Here is an 11,219-nt window from a genome sequence, read left to right as displayed (position 1 = left end):
GGGCTGTAGTCCACGAAAGCTTATGCTCTAATAAATTTGTTAGTCTCTAAGGTGCCACAAGTACTCCTGTTCTTCTTTTTGCGGATACAGACTAACACGGCTGCTACTCTGAAACTCCCATTTAGGCACCTAAGTGGATTTTCAGGAGTGCAGGGCACTCAATCTGCTGAGCGCTTTTGAAACTGACCTTTAGCACCTCACTGTGATGTGCCTCTGAACACCCTGTGGCAGGGTGCACTCGTCCTGAGTGAACAAGGGTTAACCACTTTTCCCAACCTCCCTGCCAGTGGCCAGGTGAAGGACCATATACTAGTTGCTGCAGGAATACAGGGCTACACACCCAACTTCCTAGGGCTGGGCTGGAGCCCTGCTGGCGGAGTTCTCTCTCTCTCTCTCTCTTTAGATTGTGTTTAGATTTCTGGGTACCGTAACCCTGGTCCCTGGAAGGAGAGCCCGTCCCAGAGGGCACCTCTGCTGGGGTTCTGTTGACTCATCCCATCAGCGTGCTCGTCTGTACTGAGCAACAGTTGCTGTTCACCGAATCTCTTTCCCTGTCAGTCCGTGAAAGGATATTTACGTGAAAAGGATCTTGCTTCTTTCCAGCTGGAGGGGAGAGCTGAGTCTGGCCCCCCACTTCCCAGCTAGCAGGATGCGAGTGAGTCATTAGCGCTGTCCTTTTCTGTGATCGTTCTCTGTCCGTTTCATTTGTACGTGATCAACAGGCCTGGAGTTTATCAAGAAGACCCTGACTGCCCAGCCCTACACCCCCTTGGTGGTGTTGCTCCCCTTTGCTGGAGGCTACAGCCGTGTTTTGAATGCAGCTTGTCGGCTGATGGTGCAGACGGGGGTGGTAATGATTGCTGCAGCTGGCAACTACAAGGAGGATGCCTGCCTGTACTCACCTGCATCTGAACCGGAGGTATGGGGCTGGGGCACTGTGCTTTCACGGATTGAGACACCTGGCTTCTATTCTTGACTCTGCCACTGTTTTGCTGTTGTCTGGCCTTGACCAAGGCACGTCACCCCATCTGTGCCTCAGTTTTTTTGGGTGTAGAATGGGGATAACAATCGCTTCCTGCCCTTTGGACAAAGCGTGCTATGGGTCAGAGTCCCCACTGCAGTTTGTTCGTTGGCGAGGGGGCGGGGAAATAAGGAGCTTTGCCTCCTCCCTTGCTCGGGCCACACAAGGCTATGCACAATCGCGATCCCTGCTCTCGGGGGAACACACAGATCATTCTGCTGCTTCTCTATGGCTCCCTAAATGGGATGGCGGAATCCCCCTCCCCCAGGCACTTTTGTGCGGGTTGTGCTCGAAAGGCACCATATGGTGCAGGACCTGTTAACGCTCTGCGGGCAGTGCAGTGGGCTTGTTCGCAGTACCTGGGGTATTGCAGACAGTCCAACGATGTGACCTGCGACTCCCAGGTCCCGCCCCTTCCTTGTTGGCCGGGACACTGCACCTTGTTGTAGATGGAGTGTCACTCGGTGGCTGGCAGGAAGCTTGTGCATGAGGTAGAGACTTATTGGCTGGGGCAGCATGACTTGGCCTGTGCGTCCTTGATCGTGTCAGTATCTAGTCCCCGAAACACATTACTCCTGCTGGAAGGAGCTCTGGGCTCCTGGCTATACTCACCCTTCCAGTGAACTTTCAGAGTCTCCCTGAGGAATTATATAGTCCTGGTCCTTTACAATTCCTCCAATCCTGAAGGAGGGGTGTGGCTTTGTGTTCCTGTAAAGGCAAAGCGTTATTCAATAGCATTCACTCTGGTGGGCAGGAGGAATTGTACAGGCCGGGGTGGATTTGTTTGGGAGTTTTAATGCAATTATGGACCATCCATTCGCTGCTGACGTCCCAGTTGAGTCGTGTCATTGCGCTGTAACCCTCAGGTCATCACTGTCGGGGCAACCGACTTCCAGGACCAGCCTGCCTCCATGGGAGCCTTAGGAACAAACTTTGGCCGGTGTGTGGATGTCTTTGCCCCGGGTGACGATATCATCGGGGCCTCCAGCGACTGCAGCACCTGCTTCACTTCCCAGAGCGGGACGTCCCAAGCTGCTGCACACGTGGCAGGTGAATCAATTTTTTTTTTTTAAATGCATGCAGCAGTAGGATCAAGCAGTAGTGGCTGTGTGACCGTGTGCCCAGCAGGGTAAAAATGAACCATCCCCAGCAAAGCACATTACATTGACTAGCACAAGTGCAACTTGGGCAGAACTGGGTTCTATCACACCTCGGGGGTGTGGTTAAAACGTGAGTCCTAGCTCCTCTGATGGGAGTGGGGAGGCATTGGACTTGGGTTTCCTGTGTTACCTGGGGAAAGTCATTTAAGTTATCTGTGCCTTAATTCACCATCTGTGACACTAGGAAAATAGTCCTTTGTCTATGTAGTGCAGGTGGTCCCCAATGTTTTTCATATGGCGGGTGCCAAACGACGAGCCCCTGGAGGACTGTGGCGGCAGATGAGCATCTGCTGAAATGCCGCCGAGAGGCGGCAATGTCAATAGGTGTCGCTGCCGAAATGCTGTCGAGAAGCAGCGTCATCCAGAGGTGTCGCCGCTGAAATGTCGCGTAGCGACGCCTCTGGATGACGCTGCTTCTCGGCAGCATTTCGGCGGATGCTAGTCCGCCAGCCAGTATGCAGATGCACTTAGATGCCCCGGCGGGCGCCAGGGCGCCCACAGGCACTGCATTAGGGACCCTGATGTAGTGTGTGAGCTCTGTGGGGCGGGGACTGTCTCCTGTTATGTGTTTGTACAGCGCCTAGCGCAACGGAGGCCTGATCTCCATTGGGGCTTCTAGGCCTTGCCAAATAATACATTGGTGCTGTAAAGAGGAGCCATGTTTTATCCCTCTCAGGTAACAACTGCTGTGTCTGTCGTAGTAAAGACAAGACAGAACTTGGTTGCAATCAGGTGATTCGTTTCTGAGGCTGCTGGAAGGTGACCAGAGTCATGCAGTGTTCGTGGGGCCCTGCAGACAAACAGGCATCGTGCTGCCCCGGGGGAAGGCGTAAGAGAAAAACTACAGTACACAAGGCTGCAAGTAGTCGTGCATGGCCTGATGCTACACTATTCGAGAGCAGTGGCCCCAGGACAGCCATGGCCCAGAGCTACCATTGCTATTGCCTGTGAGTACATCTACACTGCAAAGCAAATCCCATGGCACCGAGGTTCAGAGCCCGGGTCAATTGACTCAGGCCGGGGGGCTAAAAATAGCAGTGTAGACGTTCCCGCTCGGGCTGGAACCCGGGCTCCGAAACCTTCCCCCCTTGCTGCATTTCAGAGCCTGGGGTCCAGCCCAAACGGGAACATCTACGCAGCAATTTTAGTCCCACAGCCTAAGCCCTGCAAGCCTGATTCAATTGTCCCACACTGTGGGTTTTTCTTTGCAGTGTAGACATACAGTGGCATCTGGGCCACATCGGGTAAGGCCCTCCCTGGGCTGTCCATCTACATCAGTACATCAATTTCTGCCCCTGCCCCGTCTCCAGCCTTACAAAGCAGCTTCATGTAAATCCATGCCTGGGCCCTGATTAAGCCGTGAGACATGCCCGGCTGTGTGTTACGGTCTAATAGTGATATGTCTTGTGGATTCCTGGGCCCAAGGCTGAGTGCTGTTAACTGTCAACACGTTTCCGTCTTAGACCATAAATACACACGCTCTGTCCTAGTGTGATTGTAGAATATGGCTCCCTACGGGATGAACAGGCAGGGGAAGAAGAGAAAATGTTTACGATGAGGAAAATGCTTTCAATTAGGCGGCAGGTTCCGTTAGGGGAAAATAGTCCCAGATGGCAACAGTTTTTTTTTATGCTAGGTCATTAACATTTTTAATGGAAACGTTTAGGTGAGTGAATCCTTTTTGAAGCTGACGCTGTGGAGAGGAGGCTGCAGGGACCTGTGGTTCCCTAGATGATTCTTGCCTCGTGCATCTTCCTTCCCCAGGCTGATGTGTATCAGGGAAGAATTAAATGAAGAAACAACCTGAGCTTGTGCATTGAAATGTTTCTGCCTGGAGGTTAAGTTTGAGGATCTCAAAGGTGGGATCCAGTCAGGAGAATATTGGTTTTGCAAAGCAGAACTTCCTTTCGTTCCCGATTCATCGCAGAGCGCAATGGGAGGCCCGCGCTGCACTGGAGTATGACTGAAGAGGCAGCGTGATATCCAGGGTGCGACGAGGTCCGGTTCCTAATGGAGAGCTCGTCTGGTGCAGTGCCGTCAGTGACCCAGCAGCCACGTGTCACAGATCCACAGCGTCTGGTGCATGCCCCAGCTTGTAACTCCTTTCGTGGGTTGGGCCCCAAGGACTCCGATAGGTCCACAGGGACAAGCCCAGGGCCTCCAAGACTCTGAAACTGGGTTTGTGGGTGCCAATGATCCATGGCTCCCTGCAGTGAATCCATCCAAGCCAGACTCCTGTGGGAGGCTTGTATGGTGCCCCTTCAGGGCGCGGTGCTCTCAGTGAGAGTTTGCAGCCACCCCAGGCCGCCTCTCCAAAACAAGCTAACAATTTAGTAGGCACCTGGCCTGCAGCATCGGACAGTCCTTAGGTTAGCAAAGAGAGGAAAAGGTGAAGACAGAGTCTGGCTTGGCTGCGGTGGAAGCCATCTTGTCTTGCTCTCCTAGTCTCTGTCCCTTTGTCCTCGGTCCCAGGTCTGTGGGTCTCTCTCCAAAGGCCGTCTCTTAACCCAGGCACCTGACATCTTGTCCCTTGGTTCTCCAGCTGCGGCCTTTGCTCTGCTTCCCTGACGAGGGGTGGGGGGAAGATCTCCTGCCTCTTGGTTGCTAGTTGTGAATGTTCTGGCCCTTGGGGTTCCCACTCTCTTTCTGGGTCCTCCACTGATATGGGTCGGTCTCAGCCAGTCCTTAGATGACCCATTCATACCATCCCAGGCAGTTAGGTGACGCAACACCTCATGTCCCCAGCTCTATCCCAAGAATAGCTGTGTAACCTTCACAGTTCGTGCACAGCAATGCAAAGCACAGAGGGACACTGAGGCATGTATAGGCATCCTAAAATATTCCCAACATTCCCTCTTCATTACAGCATGTGACAATCCCAATCTCAGGTACTCATGTGTGTCTGCTCCAAGGACAGTGCACACGTCATTCACATGACCTAAATACGGGTCTTTGTCCCCTGCTAGTGGTTGATCTACAAAAGAGGCTTGTGAGCTGACTATCACGCTACTAGGGGCTAGGTTGGGAGGTAGACGCTCATGCTTTCAGTGTGAGAGATCCTGGGTTCAAACCCCACTGATGATCCATGGTCGGCGGTCATGTCTCTCTCCCCCCCCACGAAAGGTGCCTGGTTCCGAATTGACATAGCTGCAGTGCAAATACAAGTGTAATGAAGACTTGGTTTTGATGATACAAATTCTGCAATGGCGTTGCGAGCTGTAAGCTACCCTAATCTAAAGCAGACGTGCCGCTTGCCTGTATTCTCCAGGGCTTTCTATACGCGTTTTGATGTTTTTTTACAATCGAAATGGCGTGTGCGCTTCTCTCCTAGGCATCACAGCCATGATTCTGAACACTGACTCTGCACTGACGCTCTCCGAGCTGAGGCAAAGGCTAATTCATTTCTCCACCAAAAACCTTATCAATGAGGCTTGGTTTCCTGAAAACCAGAGGCTGGTCACGCCCAACAGAGTGGCAGGACTGCCCAGCAGACTCATAGCCGGTAAGTCACGCATGCTCCATGGGGCAGATGCACAGCAAAGGGAGAGGCTCCAGGGGACACCATTGCCTTGATGAGGTGGCTGAGATGTGCATGACTGAAATGACACCCACGTAGGGGCTGGAATTCTCCTCTGAGGATATGTCTACAGTGCAGTGAAAAACCCACAGGTGGCCCGTGCCAGCTGTTTAAATACGGTGTAGATGTGAGGACTGCAGACCATCCACATTGCAATTAAACAGTCCCTTAGCACCAGCCCGAGTCAGCAGACATGGGCCAGCTGTGGGTTTTTAATTGCATTGTAGGCCTAAGGTAAGTTATCCCTAGTGACTTGGCCAGGCTGGATTTGTGCAAAGAAAATTGTGTAGGGGTTGCCAGATGGCTGGTTTTCAACCATAAAGTCTAGTAAAAAAGGGGACGTGGCCGTATCCGGTCAGATGTACTGACTGGACACCAAAAATTCGGTTACTGCGGGCAGGGTGGCAGGTGAGACGCCAGGTCATCAACCCACACCAATCCCTGCTCAGCCAGGGCCGCCTCCTACCGGCATCTCATGGGCAGGCAGGCAGCAGGCTCCAGCTCCCATCCCTGCCCCAGAGCAAAGGGAGCCCAGGTGTGGGGGGGAGGGAGGAGGAAAGGATCAAGTGACTAGGAAGGGGGCAATGGGAGAACAGTGAGCAAGCAGGGGGTGGGGCCTTGGGGGGAATAGGCGGGGCAGGGGCGGGGCGAGTCCAGTTTTCAGAAATTGCCAGGAAGTTTGCGCATGTCGAGGGCGCAGCGGGGTTTGCTCTCATTCTAAACCTCTTGCGGATCAGCGATACACATAGGCGTCAACTTTCCCCAGCACCGGTGGGTGCTCATGCTCCCTGGCCCTGCCCCGACTCCATCCTTTCCCTGCCCCCATTCCAGCCCCTCCCCCAAAGTCCCTGCCCCAACTCTGCCCCGTCCCTGCCCCTATTGGACCCCATCCCCAATTCCCGGCCCCGTCTCTTCCCTGAGCACGCCGCGTTCCCGCTCCTCCCCTCTCTCCCAGCACTTGCTGCGCGAAACAGGTGTTTCGTGGCACAAGCGCTGGGAGCTAGGGGCAAAAAGCGGGCATGTGGTGCGCTCGGGAGGAGGCGGAGGTGAGTTGGGGCGGGGGGGCAGGGCGGGGAGCTGCCGGTGGGTGCTGAGCACCCACCAATTTTTCCCCATGGGTGCTCCAGCCCTGGAGCACCCACGGAGTCAGCGCCTATGGCACCGCATCGACTGGAAGCCAACCTGCCGTGTGGGTCTGACAACTGAGCCGTCCCTTTTCAGGTGAGCAGCTGTATTGCCGCTCCGTTTGGTCTGCCCAGTCCGGGTCGACTCGCTCTGCGACGGGCGTTGTGCGCTGCAGTGGGAACGAGGAGATGCTCAGCTGCTCAAGCTTCTCCACGAACGGCAAGCGGCGAGGAGAGCGTATCGAGGTGATGCTCCACCCGGGCGCGGTTTGGGGTGCTGCAGTTGACCGTCATGCATCTCAGGTCCTGTTGAAATCTCTCCGGCCCAGTCCCTCAGAGGCGCCTGAGACCCATTGATTTCAGTGGGAGTCCGGCCCCTAAATACATTCGAGCATCTAGGCCTCAGCCTGTAGGACCGAATAATTCATTGAGGGTCCCACCCATCAGGCCTTACACAGGCAAAACTTCCCAGCACTCTAGAGGCATTTTGTCTCTGTCAGGGCTGTCAGCTTTGTCCCTTAGAAAATAGTGTGTGTGGGGAACAACCTCAAGGCTCCTGCAAGCTCCCGTAAGCAGGGACTAGGCACGTCGGAAACGTTGCCTGACAATGGTGCCTTCTGAATTGTAGGTTCATGGAGGCAGGAAGCAGTGTGTGGCTCACAATGCATTTGGCGGCCATGGTGTCTACGCAATAGCGAGGTGTTGCATATGGCCCAAAGCGGACTGCCAGATTCACACCCGCTCCCCGACTGCGGATGGTACTTCGACAAATGGAGTGGGCTGCTCCAAGGAGAACCACGTTTTGACAGGTACAGTAGGCTGTCTTGCTGATGACAACAAACGCCCTCTCTGCCTAGTCACCTGTGCAACCAGAATAATCCTACTACATTCACTTGGGAAGTTCAGTTTAATATTTGTAAAGTGCTTGGAGGTTCTTGGATTAATTTATATTCGTGGTCTTATCTATGTGCTGTATGGGCTGGTTTGCTAGTTCCTGAACTAAGCAGCCAGCTGATGCCTTAGTCTATGTTTCCAGTACTTCATGTTCTCCTCGTATGGGAGATTTGACACACACTCATTCCCTTAGCATGGTGACCGCTTCAGTGACTCAAAGCACCTCTCGCTGTTGTTTGTGGGTTCCAGTTCCTGGATTTTGGGTGGTTTGCAAAATGAATATTCTGTTAGCCCTGATGTTCAAAATTAAACACCCTACTTAGGTCACAAGTACAATTTTTGGGTCTTGTCTTACCCTCCACAGTGTATTTGCCCAGGTATCACGATCGCCATGCTGGTTTGACTGGCATCCTCCATTCTGGAGCGGCCTCTGTTGGTGATATCCAAGAGCATTTCATACCAGGATTGAGGTGCACTGGCAGAGATGCCCCCCCCCCCCCCATCATTCCATGCTATTTTCTGCTTCATGTTTTTGAGCAAAACCGATTTCCCTGACAACTAATTGCTCACAAGAGCAGGCTTTGAGCATTCACCTTGAAGTGTTCTGTATTGGCAGGTTGTAGCTCCCATTCTCTTGCTGGAGAGTTTAGTGACAACGTCAGACCCGTTCTAAGGATGGAGACCGGACACCACCAATGCGTAGGTAGAACAGATGTGACCTTGCATACTTCCTGCTGCCACGCCCCCCGCATTGAATGCCAGGTGAAGGAACACTCACCCGTGGGCTTCCAAGAAAAGGTACGGCAGAACCAATCACCGTAGGTATTTTCAGAATCCTTTGGCTAGCTGTCTATTGAAATCATTCTTACTACATTCTAATGGTTCTTTATCCCCGCCCCCCCCCATCAAGCTGCTTTACTTAGCATCACTCCAGTCACTGAAATAAATGGAGCTGTCCCTGCTTACCCCAGTTCTCAATCTGACCCATATTTATACTTCCCCACAAAGAATGATTCCATCCCTCTTCCTGGTAGGTGGCCGTGTCCTGTGATGAAGGCTGGACTCTGACAGGATGCAATGCGTATTCCTGGGGTCCCGGCACCCTTGGCGCCTACGCCGTGGATGACACTTGCGTGGTAACGAGCGCTCTCGCTGGCAAAGGGGCAGCGGCCATCGCCATCTGCTGCAGAAGCAGACGTTTGGAAAATGACAAGCACTCTTCCAACTACAAGTGAGGACGCTGCCCGTGGCCACAAGGCGCCCCTGCTGAGACAAAACTGACATCACACCCAAAAAACCGCGTTCCCAAACCATCACCTTTCCAGATTCCAGAGCTGAGGCCACTACTCCCAGTTTGGTCAGGGCTGATTGTGATGGAATAAGAATCACTAGTGGTAGGTGGGAGACGTAACACATCTAAAATGCAAGGATTGTTGGTGTCTGGAAATGCACCTCAATCCCAGCGCCCTGAGGATGACAGATTCTCCCCCTCGCCCCTTCTTCCATAGGCCCTCCTCATTTACCGCATATGCATTCTAGCAGGGCGACATTTGGCAAAAAGTCCTGCCCACCAGTTTGCAAGCATGTTTTTTATATGACCAAGCAGCAAGGTTATAAGCTAAGTGTCAGTCAAGTGGTTTGAGGGTGACCTAAGGAGATGTATTTACTGCACCAGGTCAGCAAGCCCCTTTACTGGTCTTGGCATGGTTGCTAGGTACCTTGGTTACCTCTCCAGCATTCTGTGGGTATTTGTGTTACCACCTCATCCTTTTTCTACACTCGGACGGATTCTCCCTCCTGCTATAGCCCCCTTGAGCCCCTTAGATTTGGCAAGGGGAGAATTCCCCTGGCTCAGGAACTGGTGTTGTGTGGCCCTCTCTACATCCCCTAGTGCAGAGAGTGATAGGTGGGGGTGAAGCTGTCGGGGCTGCCATTAAGGCGATTCTGGTTGGTAGTCTCCCATAGGCCGTTCAGCTGTCTCAGCCTTCACAGCGGCAACACAGTCAGGGTCCAAAACGTGCCTTAAAGCCAGTGTAGTCCCCCCCCCCCCCTCCTCGGGCTCAGACTGATCCTCCCAGAAGTGCAGCCCAGGACCTTCGCTCTCTGGTTTGCAATTAGCCAAAAACTCCAGCAGGGATTTTAATTTTTTTTTGTTGGTTTCTAGTAAAATCTCTTATTTTCCGATGGTTCTATAGCTTCTTGCCTCCGAGCAGAGCCCCAAGTGCCTTACCGACCCCGGCTCCAGCAGTCATGGCACTGAAACCTGCAAAGTGAAGGCCTCTGTGCACAACAGAGCAGTGTGGGCAGTGCCTGGATTCCCCCGCCTGGCTGCCTCTGAGCTGCTGAGGTCAATGGGGAGGGAATTATTCCCTCCCCTCCCCCAGTGGAAAACCCACCAGAGAGGAACATCAGGGAGTTAGATTTGGCCCAGGCCTCCACTGGGTCTCCTACTTAGCAGTCCTCCTTGGCGCCACCATCCCCGTGCCCTGATCTGTGTGCGCGCGGAGGTTCTCTGTGCAGGTCCAGAGATTGTGCCTGAGGCCTAGTACTCTCTGTCTGGGGACTGTTTCCTTCATTAGCTGAGACCAACCACATGCGGGTGAGTTCTGATTATTTTTGGGATACAGCCTCCTGTCCACTAGGAATTGGACTGAAACCATCACTTCACTTTCTCTAGGCCCCCCAGCCGGGATCAGCTGGTAACAACCAATACCCCAGTGATGAATGCAGTATGAATTCCTAGGAAGTACATTAAAGCTAATCTACATGATCTGTAGCTTAGCCAGGCTTGGTTTATCTCACGATAATCCCTGACCCCACAATGCATTGAGATTGTTTACGTAAACATTTATCGTACCAGAGTGATCTTTAGGGTGTATTCATTTACATTGTCAGTTTGACAAAACCAGAATCTCTGTAACCAAATGCACTGTTGGTGTGGGCTTTTTTCTTGTTTACTCCTCAGATTTCAACGAGACCCCTCAGCGCTAGCTCCTCGAGTTTAGCACTTTTTGCAGCTTTAGCTTTCCCAAAAGGTAGCCTAATCGTGTGGCAAATAGACCCCAGTTTACTCTCTCAAGCTTGCAACCTCTAGTTAACTGCTTGCTTAATCAGATTTTAATTTGTAAAGATAACAGTTTTTGCTGCTTTGTTAGCTTTTTTTTAAAAGAGCAAAAGAAAGTTGAAATATAAATGTCGATCTACTGTATTGCTTTAACTGGTCTCCTTTGGGTTCCTCCCTCCTGGGAAGTTTGTTTGAACGAACATGCTGTAATTCATTACCTGTTTTGTTTTTTTTTATAAAGAAAGCTTTCATAGTACTGTGGTTTTTACATTTGTATCTTGAAAATATTTATTCTGAGTTTTATAAACAGCACATTTTATAATGGTGTCTTTTTAAAATAAAAATATGTATGCCACAGCTTGGCGTTCATCTGTATACT

The 11,219-nt window shown here is 52.2% G+C and overlaps 1 protein-coding gene across 1 annotated transcript in view; it reads left to right on the top strand.

Annotated features, from left to right (window-relative positions):
• Positions 1-11,197, top strand: part of PCSK9 (proprotein convertase subtilisin/kexin type 9) — a 24,615-nt gene extending 13,418 nt beyond the window's left edge. Inside the window, exons 6-12 of the mRNA XM_034779688.1 lie at positions 723-919; positions 1,888-2,071; positions 5,513-5,683; positions 6,980-7,128; positions 7,511-7,691; positions 8,393-8,574; positions 8,811-11,197. Coding sequence (XP_034635579.1) covers positions 723-919; positions 1,888-2,071; positions 5,513-5,683; positions 6,980-7,128; positions 7,511-7,691; positions 8,393-8,574; positions 8,811-9,011 — 1,265 coding nt within the window. The 3' untranslated portion in view covers positions 9,012-11,197. The remainder of the gene's footprint in view (positions 1-722; positions 920-1,887; positions 2,072-5,512; positions 5,684-6,979; positions 7,129-7,510; positions 7,692-8,392; positions 8,575-8,810) is intronic.
• Positions 11,198-11,219: the final 22 nt, after the last annotated feature.

Source organism: Trachemys scripta, chromosome 8 (assembly GCF_013100865.1).
Source record: "Trachemys scripta elegans isolate TJP31775 chromosome 8, CAS_Tse_1.0, whole genome shotgun sequence".
In the NCBI taxonomy this organism is placed as follows: domain Eukaryota; kingdom Metazoa; phylum Chordata; order Testudines; family Emydidae; genus Trachemys; species Trachemys scripta.
This window is presented reverse-complemented; position numbering and strand designations above follow the sequence as displayed.